This window comes from Bombina bombina, chromosome 4, assembly GCF_027579735.1.
Source record: "Bombina bombina isolate aBomBom1 chromosome 4, aBomBom1.pri, whole genome shotgun sequence".
In the NCBI taxonomy this organism is placed as follows: domain Eukaryota; kingdom Metazoa; phylum Chordata; class Amphibia; order Anura; family Bombinatoridae; genus Bombina; species Bombina bombina.
Genome location: NC_069502.1, coordinates 983020322 through 983037825, shown reverse-complemented (window position 1 = coordinate 983037825; position 17504 = coordinate 983020322). Strand labels below are relative to the sequence as shown.

Genomic DNA, 17504 nt, shown 5'->3' with positions numbered 1-17504 from the left:
TTTAAGTAAGTAGAATATATGAAAGGCATCAAGGACAGGTTCTTAAAAATGCAGCACTTAACAGAGAGTTAGCATTGATTTATAGAGCATTTTTTCTTTCCAGAAACTTTACAGTAAACTTAGCCCGTCACTCATATTTATTAAAGGGATAGACTACTTGAAAATTGTTATTGTTTAAAAAGATAGATAATCCCTTTATTACCCATTCCCCAGTTTGCATAACCAACACTGTTATATTAATATACTTTTTTGCCTCTATGATTACCTGTATCTAAGACCCTGTAGACTGCCCCTTATCTCAGTGCTTTTTTCTAGCTTGTTACAATCTTGCTTTTTAGCCAATTAGTGCTGTTTTTTGTGAATCCATTATTATTCTCCACGGTAGTGAGCACAATGTTATCATCTATATGGCGCACATGAACTAGCACTGTATGGCTGTAGTGCAAGATTGTAAAAACTAAAAAGAAGCACAGAGATAAGGGGAGGCCTGTAGGGGCTTAGAAACAGACAATCTTAGAGGTTATAAAGTATATTAATATAACAATGGTGGTTATGCAAAGATATGGAATGGGTTGTAAAAAAAAAATTATCTATATTTCAAACAATAAAAAACATTCAAGTAGACTGTCCCTTTAAATATTACCATTACTACTACACAATACACACACAAATACACATATAGGTAAATATTTTCAATTTGGTAAATATGTTTGATAGTATATATACAGTATACACATACATTTATATATACATATATATATATATATACACATATATATATATATATATATATATATATATACACACATACACACACAGTAATTAATAAAAGTATGTGATGGTGCACAAAATATTTCTCAAATTCCAACACACTCTAAACTGTGCTCGCTGTCCCAAATAATTTACAATACCAAATAAAAAAAGTAAGGATTGAACATTAATATTAGTCAATCAAAGAGGGACACAGGCTGCACATAGTTAATCAGGAGGTTTTATTACTATGTAATTCCAAACAACCAAATCAGAACGTCTACCCTCCACCCTATTCCTTAAATGCAATTATAAGCCCAGTGAAAAACACAGATATTCTAACAGGCTGGCCAGCTCACTAAATCATAATCATTCCTGTATCATTCTCACGTTCAACATATACAGTGTATCAACTGTTGTATTTGCAAATCACATGAAACTGAGGGACAAAAAACATAATTTATGTAAGAACTTACCTGATAAATTCATTTCTTTCATATTAGCAAGAGTCCATGAGCTAGTGACGTATGGGATATACATTCCTACCAGGAGGGGCAAAGTTTCCCAAACCTCAAAATGCCTATAAATACACCCCTCACCACACCCACAAATCAGTTTAACGAATAGCCAAGAAGTGGGGTGATAAGAAAAAAGTGCGAAAGCATAAAAAATAAGGAATTGGAATAATTGTGCTTTATACAAAAAAAATCATAACCACCACAAAAAAGGGTGGGCCTCATGGACTCTTGCTAATATGAAATAAATGAATTTATCAGGTAAGTTCTTACATAAATTATGTTTTCTTTCATGTAATTAGCAAGAGTCCATGAGCTAGTGACGTATGGGATAATGACTACCCAAGATGTGGATCTTTCCACGCAAGAGTCACTAGAGAGGGAGGGATAAAATAAAGACAGCCAATTCCTGCTGAAAATAATCCACACCCAAAATAAAGTTTAAATGAAAACATAAGCAGAAGATTCAAACTGAAACAGCTGCCTGAAGTACTTTTCTACCAAAAACTGCTTAAAAAGAAGAAAACACATCAAAATGGTAGAATTTAGTAAAAGTATGCAAAGAAGACCAAGTTGCTGCTTTGCAAATCTGATCAACCGAAGCTTCATTCCTAAACGCCCAGGAAGTAGAAACTGACCTAGTAGAATGAGCTGTAATCCTCTGAGGCGGAGTTTTACCCGACTCAACATAGGCATGATGAATTAAAGATTTCAACCAAGATGCCAAAGAAATGGCAGAAGCTTTCTGGCCTTTTCTAGAACCGGAAAAGATGACAAATAGACTAGAAGTCTTTCGGAAAGTCTTAGTAGCTTCAACATAATATTTCAAAGCTCTAACAACATCCAAAGAATGCAATGATTTCTCCTTAGAATTCTTAGGATTAGGGCATAACGAAGGAACCACAATTTCTCTACTAATGTTGTTGGAATTCACAACCTTAGGTAAAAATTCAAAAGAAGTTCGCAACACCGCCTTATCCTGATGAAAAATCAGAAAAGGAGACTCACAAGAAAGAGCAGACAATTCAGAGACTCTTCTGGCAGAAGAGATGGCCAAAAGGAACAAAACTTTCCAAGAAAGTAATTTAAGTCCAATGAATGCATAGGTTCAAACGGAGGAGCTTGAAGAGCCCCCAGAACCAAATTCAAACTCCAAGGAGGAGAAATTGACTTAATGACAGGTTTTATACGAACCAAGGCTTGTACAAAACAATGAATATCAGGAAGATTAGCAATCTTTCTGTGAAAAAGAACAGAAAGAGCAGAGATTTGACCTTTCAAGGAACTTGCGGACAAACCTTTATCTAAACCATCCAGAAGAAACTGTAAAATTCTCGGAATTCTAAAAGAATGCCAGGAAAAATTATGAGAAAGCCATCAGATCTATTTCTGGAAGTTCCCACATTTGAACAATCTGAAGAAATACCTCTGGGTGAAGAGACCATTCGCCCGGATGCAACGTTTGGCGACTGAGATAATCCGCTTCCCAATTGTCTATTCCTGGAATATGAACCGCAGAGATTAGACAGGAGCTGGATTCCGCCCAAACCAGAATTCGAGATACTTCTTTCATAGCCAGAGGACTGTGAGTCCCTCCTTGATGATTGATGTATGCCACAGTTGTGACATTGTCTGTCTGAAAACAAATGAACGATTCTCTCTTCAGAAGAGGCCAAGACTGAAGAGCTCTGAAAATTGCACGGAGTTCCAAAATATTGATCGGTAATCTCACCTCCTGAGATTCCCAAACCCCTTGTGCTGTCAGAGACCCCCACACAGCTCCCCAACCTGTAAGACTTGCATCTGTTGAAATTACAGTCCAGGTCGGAAGAACAAAAGAAGCCCCCTGAACTAAACGATGGTGATCTGTCCACCACGTCAGAGAGTGTCGTAAATCGGTTTTAAAGATATTAATTGAGATATCTTTGTGTAATCCCTGCACCATTGGTTCAGCATACAGAGCTGAAGAGGTCGCATGTGAAAACGAGCAAAGGGGATCGCGTCCGATGCAGCAGTCATAAGACCTAGAATTTCCATGCATAAGGCTACCGAAGGGAATGATTGTGACTGAAGGTTTCGACAAGCTGAAATCAATTTTAGACGTCTCTTGTCTGTCAAAGACAGAGTCATGGACACTGAATCTATCTGGAAACCCAAAAAGGTTACCCTTGTCTGAGGAATCAATGAACTTTTTAGTGAATTGATCCTCCAACCATGATTTTGAAGAAACAACAAAAGTCGATTCGTATGAAATTCTGCTAAATGTGAAGACTGAGCAAGTACCAAGATATCGTCCAAATAAGGAAATACCACAATACCCTGTTCTCTGATTACAGATAGAAGGGCACCGAGAACCTTTGTAAAAATTCTTGGAGCTGTTGCTAGGCCAAACGGCAGAGCCACAAACTGGTAATGCTTGTCTAGGAAAGAGAATCTCAGAAACTGATAGTGAGCTGGATGAATCGGAATATGCAGATATGCATCCTGTAAATCTATTGTAGACATATAATGCCCTTGCTGAACAAAAGGCAGGATAGTCCTTACAGTTACCATTTTGAATGTTGGTATCCTTACATAACGATTCAATATTTTTAGATCCAGAACTGGTCTGAAGGAATTCTCCTTCTTTGGTACAATGAAGAGATTCGAATAAAACCCCAGCCCCTGTTCCAGAACTGGAACTGGCATAATTACTCCAGCCAACTCTAGATCTGAAACACATTTCAGAAATGCTTGAGCTTTTGCTGGGTTTACTGGGACACGGGAAAGAAAAAATCTCTTTGCAGGAGGTCTTATCTTGAAACCAATTCTGTACCCTTCTGAAATAATGTTCTGAATCCAAAGATTGTGAACAGAATTGATCCAAATTTCTTTGAAAAAACGTAATCTGCCCCCTACCAGCTGGGCTGGAATGAGGGCCGTACCTTCATGTGGACTTAGAAGCTGGCTTTGCTTTTCTAGAAGGCTTGGATTTATTCCAGACTGGAGATGGTTTCCAAACTGAAACTGCTCCTGAGGATGAAGGATCAGGCTTTTGTTCTTTGTTGAAACGAAAGGAACGAAAACGATTATTAGCCCTGTTTTTACCCTTAGATTTTTTATCCTGTGGTAAAAAAGTTCCTTTCCCACCAGTAACAGTTGAGATAATAGAATCCAACTGAGAACCAAATAATTTATTACCCTGGAAAGAAATGGAAAGTAGAGTCGATTTAGAAGACATATCAGCATTCCAAGTTTTAAGCCATAAAGCTCTTCTAGCTAGAATAGCTAGAGACATAAACCTGACATCAACTCTGATAATATAAAAAATGGCATCACAGATAAAATTATTAGCATGTTGAAGAAGAATAATAATGTTATGAGAATCATGATCTGTTACTTGTTGCGCTAAAGTTTCCAACCAAAAAGTTGAAGCTGCAGCAACATCCGCCAAAGATATAGCAGGTCTAAGAAGATTACCTGAACACAAATAAGCTTTCCTTAGAAAGGATTCAATTTTCCTATCTAAAGGATCCTTAAAGGAAGTACCATCTGCCGTAGGAATAGTAGTACGTTTAGCAAGGGTAGAGATAGCCCCATCAACTTTAGGGATTTTGTCCCAAAACTCTAATCTGTCAGACGGCACAGGATATAATTGCTTAAAACATTTAGAAGGAGTAAATGAATTACCCAAATTATTCCATTCCCTGGAAATTACTTCTGAAATAGCACCAGGAACAGGAAAAACTTCTGGAATAACTACAGGAGATTTAAAGACCTTGTCTAAACGTTTAGATTTAGTATCAAGAGGACCAGAATCCTCAATGTCTAATGCAATTAGGACTTCTTTAAGTAAAGAACGAATAAATTCCATTTTAAATAAATATGAAGATTTATCAGCATCAACCTCTGAAACAGAATCCTCTGAACCAGAAGAATCATTAGAATCAGAATGATGATGTTCATTTAAAAATTCATCTGGATAAAGAGAAGTTTTAAAAGACTTTTTATGTTTACAAGAAGGAGGAATAACAGACATAGCCTTCTTAATAGATTCAGAAACAAAATCTCTTATGTTATCAGGAACACTCTGAACATTAGATGTTGATGGAACTGCAACAGGTAATGGTATTTTACTAAAGGAAATATTTTCTGCATTAACAAGTTTGTCATGACATTTAATACAAACAACAGCTGGAGGAACAGCTACCAAAAGTTTACTGCAGAAAATGACGCCACATCCGGAACGCCGACATTTTTGGCACAAAAGAACGTCAAAAAATGACGCAACTTCCGGCGACACGTATGACGCCGGAAACAGAAAAGATTTTTTGCGCCAAAAAAGTCTGCGCCAAGAATGACGCAATAAAATGAAGCATTTTCAGCCCCCGCGAGCCTAACAGCCCACAGGGAAAAAGTCAAATTTTTTAAGGTAAGAAAAAATGATTGATTCAAATGCATTATCCCAAATATGAAACTGACTGTCTGAAAATAAGGAATGTTGAACATCCTGAGTCAAGGCAAATCAATGTTTGAATACATATATTTAGAACTTTATAAAAAAAAGCGCCCAACCATAGCTTAGAGTGTCACAGAAAATAAGACTTACTTACCCCAGGACACTCGTCTACATGTTGTAGAAAGCCAAACCAGTACTGAAACGAAAATCAGCAGAGGTAATGGTATATATATATATAAGAGTATATCGTCGATCTGAAAAGGGAGGTAAGAGATGAATCTCTACGACCGATAACAGAGAACCTATGAAATAGACCCCGTAGAAGGAGATCATTGCATTCAAATAGGCAATACTCTCCTCACATCCCTCTGACATTCACTGCACGCTGAGAGGAAAACCGGGCTCCAACCTGTTGCGGAGCGCATATCAACGTAGAATCTAGCACAAACTTACTTCACCACCTCCATAGGAGGCAAAGTTTGTAAAACTGATTTGTGGGTGTTGTGAGGGGTGTATTTATAGGCATTTTGAGGTTTGGGAAACTTTGCCCCTCCTGGTAGGAATGTATATCCCATACGTCACTAGCTCATGGACTCTTGCTAATTACATGAAAGAAAGTTATATATATATATATATATATGTCTCTCAGTCCGTAAGTCTATCACGGGGCCCCAAAGTTGCAGCTGTTTCGAACATTGAATAGATATCCAATTTCCAGGCTCTTAAGTGTGTAAACACGCTCTGGTTCTGAACTTAGTTTTCCCTGTATTAATGCGATGTTACAGCTTGGTTACAAAGTTCATACTTGTTACTCCATACAGTTATTTAAACTCGTGAGTGATTCAGATTCGGTCTCTTGAGAGAAAACGCACAATGTACCCTGGCAGGACAGACCAGGCCCCGACACTTAGCCCTATGTGGGAGGGGAGAAACGCGTCATGATTGAGCATGCACGGAAGGTGAACAGCTGAGAACAGATCCAGGGGCATTCGGATTCATTGAGAAACGCTGAAGCGTACATGGCGGTAAGCAAGTGAAGAAGCCAGTTTCAGCAAAAAGGACTCTCACATTGATTCAATTGTGAAACAGGTACCGATGATATTGTCTTTTGTTCAGGCTTTGAAGTCTTGCGGTTGACAGCCTGGTCTGTCCTGCCAGGGTACATTGTGCGTTTTCTCTCAAGATACCGAATCTGAATCACTCACGAGTTTAAATAACTGTATGGAGTAACAAGTATGAACTTTGTAACCACGCTGTAACATCGCATTAATACAGGGAAAACTAAGTTCAGAACCAGAGCGTGTTTACACACTTAAGAGCCTGGAAATTTGATATCTATTCAATGTTTGAAACAGCTGCAACGTTGAGGCCCCGTGATAGACTTACGGACTGAGAGACATATATATATATATATATATAAATTTTTGTCCCTCAGTTTCATGTGATTTGCAAATACAACAGTTGATACACTGTATATGTTGAACGTGAGAATGATACAGGAATGATTATGATTTAGTGAGCTGGCCAGCCTGTTCGAATATCTGTGTTTTTCACTGGGCTTATAATTGCATTTAAGGAATAGGGTGGAGGGTAGACGTTCTGATTTGGTTGTTTGGAGTTACATAGTAATAAAACCTCTGATTAACTATGTGCAGCCTGTGTCCCTCTTTGATTGACTAATATTAATGTTCAATCCTTACTTTTTTATTTGGTATTGTATGTATATATATATATATATATATATATATATATATATACATACATATATATATATATATATATATATATATACACACATATACATATATATATACACATATACACATATATATATATACACATATACACATATATACACACATATACACACACACACACTTATATAAAGTGTGCATGTGTGTTTCACTATACTGCAGAAATATTAAATGTAAGAATTTATAAGATTAAAATACTACTCAGACAGGCTCCACGTACTAAGCAGCGTAAGCTGCTACGGAGCCCTTGCAGGGCAGGTTCGCATTTGTGAGCCTGCTTCTCACAATGTAAGAAGCAGCGGTCAAGGTGGCAAAGAGAAATCACAAAGAGTTTGCTCACTCCGGGTGATTGACAGTCCCTTCTCTCACACAATTGGTCGCACAAGAGAAGGGGCGGGCTTTACAAGCTCACTTAATCATGTAATGATACCTACGGGCAGCAGATCCTGTTCGTCCGTTGCCTGTATGTAACGAAGGCGAGCGGACAACTACTCAAGTTGAGTAGCTTGTCTTCTCCGCCTTTTAGTGCATGGAGCTCATAAGACTACTAATTGTAAAACTAGGGCATGTAGTAATCTTTATTGTGCTGTTTAATACAAATATATGCTCTTCGAACATCAAAAAATGTAGAATTACATTATGCAGTCAAAAGGAATCCACTAATTTTGGAAGACAATTAAGAAATTGTATTAGTAACTATTAGCAACAGAAAATCAACCTTTCAATTGTTATATACAGAAATATCATCAAAAAATGTACAAAGAAGCAAGTTACATCATTTTATAATCCCTGGCTGTGCAGAAATGTGGTACAGCAAATAGGCTAAAGTAAAACTTTCTATTTAAAGACAGTATGATTTATTTACTATTTTAAGATAAGCTATTCGTTGATATTTGCTTAGAAATAAGTGTATATTATGTCTAAATAGTTAATCCACACCTGTGCTAACTAAGATTGTATGTGCTCTAATTCATTAATTGGTAAGATCTGCTTTAACATATTTGAGTGTTATTTGTAATAAGGCACTCAGCAATGCCAGTATATAATTAATATTCACCTAGATTACGAGTTTTGCGTTAGAGGCTATGCGGCGCTAACGAGCAGTTTATGCTCACCGCTCACTTACAGACAGCGCTGGTATTACAGGTTTTTACAAACCCGGCGTTAACAGACAAAAAGTGAGGGTAGAGCAACATTTTGCCCCACATCTCACTCCAATACCAGCGCTGCTTACGTTAGCGGTGAGCTGGTGTAACGTGCTCATCCACGATTTCCCCATAGGAATCAACGGGGAGAGCCATCTGAAAAAAGTCTAAAACCTGCAAAAAAAGCAGCGTTTAGCTCCTAACGCAGCCCCATTGATTCCTATGGGGAAATAAAATTTATGTTTACACCTAACACCCTAACAAGAACCCCAAGTCTAAACAACCCTAATCTTACACTTATTAACCCCTAATCTGCCGCCTCCGACATCGTCGACACCTGCATTATACTTTTAACCCCTAATCTGCCGCTCTGGACATCGCCGCCGCCGCCACCTACATTATAGTTATGAACCCCTAATCTGCTGCCCCCAATGTTGCCGCCACTATTCTAAATTTATTAACCCCTAAACCTAAGTATAACCCTAAACCTAACCCCCCCTAACTTAAATATAATTTAAATAAATATAAATAAAATTACTATCATTAACTAAATTATTCCTATTTAAAACTAAATACTTACCTGTAAAATAACCCCTAAGCTAGCTACAATATAACTAATAGTTACATTGTATCTAGCTTAAGTTTTATTTTTATTTCACAGGTGAGTTTGTATTTATTTTAACTAGGTAGAATAGTTACTAAATAGTTATTAACTATTTAATAAATACCTAGCTAAAATAAATTCAAATTTACCTGTAAAATAAAACCTAACCTAAGTTACACTAACACCTTACACTACACTATAATTAAATTATTTCCCTAAATTAAATACAATTAAATACAATTAAATAAAATTAGCTAGATTACAAAAAAAAACAAAAAACACTAAATTACAGAAAATAATAAACAAATTAGAAGATTTTTAAACTAACAGCCAATAGAATGCAAGCTCAATCCTATTGGCTGATTGTATCAGCCAATAGGATTTTTTCTACCTTAATTCCGATTGGTTGATAGAATTCTATAAGCCAATCAGAATTGAAGGGATGCCATCTTGGATGACGTCATTTAAAGGAACATTCATTCAGTGTTAGCCGTCGGATAAAGAGGATGCTCCGCGTCGGATGTCTTGAAGATGGACGGGCTCCGCACCAGATGGATGAAGTTAGAAGATGCCGTCTGGATGAAGACTTCTGCCCGTCTGGAGGACCACTTCGCCCGGCTTGGATGAAGACTTCTCCCGGCTTCGTTGAGGACTTCGGCCCAGTTGGATGAAGACTTCTCCGGGTAAGGTAATCTTCAAGGGGTTAGTGTTAGGTTTTTTTAAGGGGGTATTGGGTGGGTTTTAGAGTAGGGTTGGTTGTGTGGGTGGTGGGTTTTAATGTTGGGGGGGGATTTGTAATTTTTTTTTACAGGTAAAAGAGCTGATTACTTTGGGGCAATGCCCCACAAAAGGCCCTTTTAAGGGCTATTTGTAATTTAGTGTAGGGTAGGGCTTTTTTTAATTTGGGGGGGGGGGGTATATTGTTAGGGGGATTAGATTAGGTGTAATTAGTTTAAAAATCTTGTAATTTGTTTACTATTTTCTGTAATTTAGTGTTTATTTTTTTGTACTTTAGCTAATTTTATTTAATTGTATTTAATTGTATTTCATTTAGGGAAATAATTTAATTATAGTGTAGTGTTAGGTGTTAGTATAACTTAGGTTAGGTTTTATTTTACAGGTAAATTTGTATTTATTTTAGCTAGGTATTTATTAAATAGTTAATAACTATTTAGTAACTATTCTACCTAGTTAAAATAAATACAAACTTGCCTGTAAAATAAAAATAAACCCTAAACTAGATACAATGCAACTATTAGTTATATTGTAGCTAGCTTAGGGTTTATTTTACAGGTAAGTATTTAGTTTTAAATAGGAATAATTTAGTTAATGATAGTAATTTTTATTTAGATTTCTTTTAATTATATTTAAGTTAGGGGGGTTAGGGTTAGACTTAGATTTAGGGGTTAATAACTTTAGTATAGTGGCGGCGAATTAGGGGTTAATAAATGTAGGTAGGTGTTGGCAATGTTAGGGACGGCAGATTAGGGGTTAATATTTAACTAATGTTTGCGAGGCGGGAGTGCGGTGGTTTAGGGGTTAATATATTTATTATAGTGGCGGCGATGTCCGGTTCGGCAGATTAAGGGTTAAAAAATGTATTTTAGTGTTTGCGATGCGGGAGGGCCTCGGTTTAGGGGTTAATAGGTAGTTTATGGGTGTTAGTGTACTTTTTAGCACTTTAGTTAAGAGTTTTATGCTACAGCGTTGTAGTGTAAAACTCTTAACTACTGACTTTAAAATGCAGTACCAGTCTTGACAGGAGAGGGTCTAACGCTCACTTTTTGGCAGACTCGTAATACCGGCGCTATGCAAGTCCCATTGAAAGAAGAGGATACACAATTTACGTAAGTGGATTTGCAGTATTTCCAAGTCTGGCCAAAAAAGTGAGCGGTACACCTGTACCTGCAAGACTCTTAATACCAGCGGGCGCTAAAAAGCAGCGTTAGAACCGGCCAACGCTGCTTTTTAAGCCTAACGCACAACTCGCAATCTAGCCGAATGTTACTAATGGCCAGTTGAAAAACTAATTAAACCACCTGGTACTATAGTAAAAATTATGTAATCAATCAACTGTTAATGAACATTTTTAATGTCAGAAATACTTCACTGAAATAGCAAAATCAGCTTTTTATATATAATATATATATATATATATATATATATATATACACACACACACAAACACATACATATATATATATATATATATATATATACACAAACACATATCAATATGTGTATATATATATATACATATATATATATATATATATATATATACACACACACACACACACTTGTACTTTTATATATATATATATATATATATATATATATATATATATATATATATACACACACACACACACACACACAAATACACACATCTACCATGTCATATTTATAAAAAAAACTAAATTAAAAAAAAAAAACATGCAACTCTGTGTACATTAATCTGCTCCTATATTTGCAGGCTATAGTAAACGTTGCTTAAATTACAAATTCTTTAATTAAACTACTGACGCTATAATAATAATAAAAAATAATAATGTACCGACTCCCTTGTGTGCATCTATGCTGGTAAATTCTATTGTCCCATTGGGGCCTTTTCTTGGTTTTTCTTCGTACAGTTTGTGGTTCCCATTGGGGCAGTATCTGTAAGAAAGTCCATAATCTGCAAGATAAACCTGGAAGAAAGGAAGAGATAAATGAATAATGCTTTTGTCCTTTCATTGTATAACCTTTATAATTATGCCTTAAGAAACTTATAGGTTAAGGACAAGCTTTGATCTACATTTTATTAAACCAAATGGTGCCTTAAGATGAAATATGTTCAACTTGGGGCTATAACAGCTACCCTTCCACTTTAAATCCTTCCCATCATAATCATATCTGGTGTCTGAATTTAGCTGGATTCAAGACTTCTTTTTTTCTTCAGCTTTCTAGCTTTCATCTCTCCAGGTGGGTATCTACACATCATAAACTGCAATGTGTCTTTTATGTGTCCTCTCAGTTTATATCTTAGAAGATCTTTCATTTCACTAAAATGCCTGATCACATCAAATCATTTGTTTTAAACTTTACAAAGAATGAGCTCGTTTTAGAGTTTCTAGGGCATAAAAAAAAATGCAGTTAATATCTGCAGCAGGGTTGATATCCAACAACAAAGTTTTGATGTACACAGGAAAATATTTATAGAAAGCAAACCTTATTTTATAGAATAATAAATTGTTCATGCACTATCTATTTTAATACGCTGAAAGTAAAGAAGTCATAGATTACTGATACAGTTAAGCAATATCTGGTTACAGAGGACATTTAACATTTTTAGTTATAGTAATCAAAGGAAAATTATCTAACTTTGTGAAGGGTTTTTGCTAATGAAGCGGATAGATCTTCTGCATTCTAAAATAATAAGGTTATTCCAGCAATGCATTAACAAATCAGACCAAAGGGGATAATTTATAGTAAAAACAAACAATCATTTAAACAAAAAATGAAGATATTAGCCTAGATTTGTTAAAATGTATACGTAAAACTATAATCTCACTGAAAAAAAATTGCCTCAAAACCACAACATAAAAATTGTGGAATTTAGACAGATTTGTAATCTCTGCTAGCCTTGCCTCATTTTCTGAGATAAATTAAATTATAATCTATGGATTTGCATGAATCTCGCAATTATTAACTTTACTCCTCATTGGACAAGTTCTATTAAGGAGCATGCAGGCATCCCAAAAAAGTGTCTTCAAAAAGCTTACAAAACAAACGAAAATAAAATACACTCTAAAAAACAGTCCGCTCTAAAATAAACAAAAAAAGAGAGAGAGAGAAAGAGAAATAGAGCGAGAGAGCAAGAGAGAGAGCGAGAGAGCGAGAGAGAGAGCGAGAGAGAGAGCGAGAGAGAGAGCGAGAGAGAGAGCGAGAGAGAGCAAGAGAGCGAGAGAGAGCAAGAGAGCGAGAGAGAGCAAGAGAGCGAGAGAGCGAGAGCTTTGAAATAGTGGACTACAAGGCAAGATACTTTATAGGACAATAGAGTCCTTCATTTCTGCATGCTTGAATGAGGTTTAGGCAGAAAACCCCAGGTATACATCTAGAGCGCCCCAGAATACAAAATTATATAACATTGTTAGAGGAGTATAACACAGCACTCTTGCCATAAACCGTATATTAGCATAACCATAAACTAAATAAGTTCAAAAGAAAAAAACAAATGTAAACAAGGAGTATAGAAGATTTAAACTCAACATTCAAATATTCTTAAGGTAAGGATCCTCCCCATTTTAACTCTTCATGCTCAAAATCAGTACACTTTACACCTAGCAGTGATTACGATAATGTGACTAACTGCAAAGACCATTAATGAAACAACATAGTCACAGTTCATTATTGTCCTTAAGAGGTAAATATGAATAATTTGTGACGCTATGTGAAGCAGTATCGGTTAGGAGGATTAGTGCTTTAACACTGATGGCTGTCACTTGATACAGGAGACAGGGAAATGGAAGGAACGTTTGAAATTGGCAGAAAAAAAAAAAATATTCCTTGCTTGGAATAGCAGCAGTGAGGTTAGGAAGCAGCAATTTAACCCTAACACACAGATACTGTACCTCCCAGGCAAATAACTGAAAGGGGATTGGCAGCTATGGGATACTGCCGCTGCTGATCAGCTCATCACCCATGTTCTGCTCAATACTTGCATTTCCCTGGTGGAATCTTAAAGGGACATGAAAGCCAACATTTTTCTTTCATAATTGAAACAGAGCATGCAATCTTAAACTTTCTAATTTACTTCTATTAGCAAATGTTCTTCATTCTCTTCGTATCTTTTTTTGTAAAGAGACATTAGCTCAGCAATGTGCACGTGCCTAGAGCACCATATGGCAGTAGTTTTGTAAAAATGGTATCCATTTGCAAGAGCACTAGATGGCAGCACCATTTCCTGCCATGCTCCAGACACCTACCTAGGTATCTCTTCAACAAAAAATGCCATGGGAACAAAGAAGAAGAATTAACATAAGTTAAATGAAAACATAAAAAAATGGTATGCTCTGTCTGAATCATAAAAGAAAATATTTAGGTTTCATATCCCTTTAACTATTTGTTTAACCTCTAGCAAGTATCAGTAATGCAACAATTACACACCAACAAATTAGAACGTCCTTTTTGCTTTATTATGTCTCCAACATAAAATATGCAACTGATTACTAAACGGTTCAAACAATGAGGATTGTGTATTATAATTACCGTAAAAATATTCAGACAAAATATTTTTATAGTCACTAGTTAACCTCAGTGCAATATGTTCATTACATTATGTGAAAGCCAAGTGGTTAAGAAAATGTTACTAGTCTCTGCAATTGTGAAAGTACTTAAAGGGACACTGAACCCAAATTGTTTCTTTCATGATTCAGATAGAGCCTGCAATTTTAAGCAACTTTCTAATTTACTCCTATTATCAATTTTTCTTCGTATTCTTGCTATCTTTATTTGCAAAAAGATGGCATCTAAGCTAAGTAGACAGCCGATGTTTGGTTCAGACGCTGGACAGCACTGGTTTATTGGTGGGTTATTGGTGTTCACCAAAAATGGGCCGGCTTCTAAACTTACATTCTCGCTTTTCAAATAAAGATACCAAGAGAATGAAAAAAAATGTTAATAGGAGTAATTAGAAAGTTGCTTAAAACTGCTGCTTTATTTGAATCACAAAAGAAAAAAATTGGGTTCAGTGTACCATTAAATTATTCTAGAAAAAGCATTCCTATTTTAACAAAACCTTTTCAATTGAGTGCACTTCTAGTTTTACAATAGAAATATATGCAAAAAAAAGGGCTATATTTGGAATGAAAGGAGAAAGTAATATAAATATTAAGTTTACATTTTAATACAAATCTCTATAGCAACATACATACACAAAGCAGAACATTTTGGTTTGTAAAATATGTTAATATCTTTTTTTTATAATTGACTGAAAATAAGAAATGAAACAACATTTTAGTATAATAGTAAGACTGAGTGGTTATCCCCTCAGAAAAGTAACGTTAACATCTTGTCTCTTGTCATTCATCTAGGAAGCTCAATCAGGAAGGCTCACACACTGCTTCATTCCTTAGTTAATGGGCTTCTGGGACTAGCACAGGAACTGGTGTGAGTGGAGAGGTTACAGTGGCTGGTAGTCATCTCACATATTAAAGGGACATGAAACCCAAAACATGTATTTCATTATTTAGATACAACATTCAATTTTAAACAACTTTCCAATTCACTTCTATTATCTAAATTTCTTTGTTCTCTTGGTATCCTTTGTTGAAAAGGATACCTAGGTAGGCTCAGGAGATGGGAGTTAGCTGCCGATTGGTGGCTACACATATATATATCTTGTCATTGGTTTACAGGTAGCTCCAAGTAGCGCATTCCTCCACCTTCATTAAAGGATACCAAGAAAATGATGCAAAATTGATAACAGAAGTAAATTGCAAAGTTGTAAGTAAAATTGCATGCTCTATATAAATCAGGAAAGAAAATGTTTGAGTTTCAAGTCCATTTTTAGTCCCTTCTCAATGTATGTAGGTTAAAAGCACATCCTTCAAGACTTTCTAAACTCATGACAAGAACTTGTAGTTTATACAAAACATTGTGGCACCTCAATTTTAATTCTGTATGAACTGCTGTATTTATTACAAGTAATCCTAGCACACAATCATGGACTATCTTCAGGGCTGATATCAACAAACCAACGGTTACAATTTAAGATTCCATATTGTAAGCATATTTTAAAAATCCTTGTGTGAGAAATAAATACTCATGACAAACCTGTGTTTAAAATGACTCCTGCAAACGCAACTCTATTGAAATTGCTCGATAGCTCTTGGCAAGGTTTAAATGTCAACCAAAACTGTCATGGATCTGAACTACATAATGGTTAATGTGTAGACTTTCATTTTCTTTGGTATAAAGTATATGTAAAATGCTAGGCTAGTGGAGAATGTGGGCGTTTTTTCTGCAGACGACATTTTGGATCTCACCACCATCCTCTACGAATCCTAACCACCAACAACCTCTAAGAATCTTCAAATTGCAATATGGGAAATATGTAATTTCTTAATAATAATTTAAAAACTAGTGAACCAATTTATTATTGAAGTCTGAGGTAAACATACTTCAGCTGAACGGGAGCTGCCCGATGACTCCTGTAAATTAGAATGCATATAGGAACAAATCCAAGCAGGAAAAGGTAAATCTGAATTTTTATTAAACACAATGTTTAAAAGCAAAAAAAAGTTCACAAAATGTACATCAATTAACAATGAAAATGATTTCACCTGTGCTCTAGCTTAGGAGAGTGCATGTATCTTTAGCCATCTAGCAATGTTATACATAGCTGCAAACACTGCTGCCATAGACTGCTAAAAAAACGTACACACTTCTACGCTTCTATCAGCGTACCTAGGTTTACTCCTCAACAAAAGGATCCCAAGAGAACACAGAACATTTTCTTCTCAGCTTTTTACAGTTATGCTGCATCACTTTCAAGTGATTTAGCATTCGAGTATTATGTCTCTTTAAATGTTGAAAAAACTAAGTGTGTATAAGGTGATTGACACTACCATGCTGTAACCTATGTTTCCGACTTTGATTCTTTTCAAATTAGGGGCAGAAAAGATCCAGCTTTTTTTTTTATTTTGGTGCACAGGTCAGGGTTTTGTGTGTATATGACAGATATAAATGGGTCACAATGACTGTATTAAGTATTGCAGAGGACATGAAACACAGTTTCTTTCATGATTCAGATACACCATAAAATGTAAAACATTTTTTCCAATAAACCCTTATCAAAATGTGCTTCATTCTCTTGGTATCCTTTGTTGAAGAGCATACCTAGTTAGGTAGCCTACACGTGTCTGAAGCACAACACAACAGCAAACACTTCTGCCATCTAATGTTCCAGTCCCATGCATGCTCATGAGCATACCTACCTGCTTTTCCACAAAGAATACTAAGAATACAAAGTAAATTTAGTAATAGAGAAAAAACATAATTTACGCTTACCTAATCATTCCTTTTCTTTCTTGGCAGTGAGAGTCCACAAAATCCATTCATAACCTATGGGAAATACTTCACCTTGTCACCCGGAGGAAGCAAAGACACCCCAAAAAAAGCATTAAATATCCCTCCCACTTCTCCTACCCTCTCAGTAGTTCAAGCCGAGGATAAGGAAAAGTAGAGAGATAGCGGATATTCGGCATCGATATGTCTCTGCCCCTTGCATCACCAGAGAACTGCAATTCCACACTG

At 36.0% G+C, this 17504-nt stretch overlaps 1 protein-coding gene across 1 annotated transcript in view; it reads right to left on the bottom strand.

Moving 5' to 3' along the window:
• VRK2 (VRK serine/threonine kinase 2) overlaps window positions 1-17504 on the bottom strand; it is a 250139-nt gene that overhangs the window by 150135 nt on the left and 82500 nt on the right. The window contains exon 8 of the mRNA XM_053712032.1: window positions 11764-11896. Coding sequence (XP_053568007.1) covers window positions 11764-11896 — 133 coding nt within the window. The remainder of the gene's footprint in view (window positions 1-11763; window positions 11897-17504) is intronic.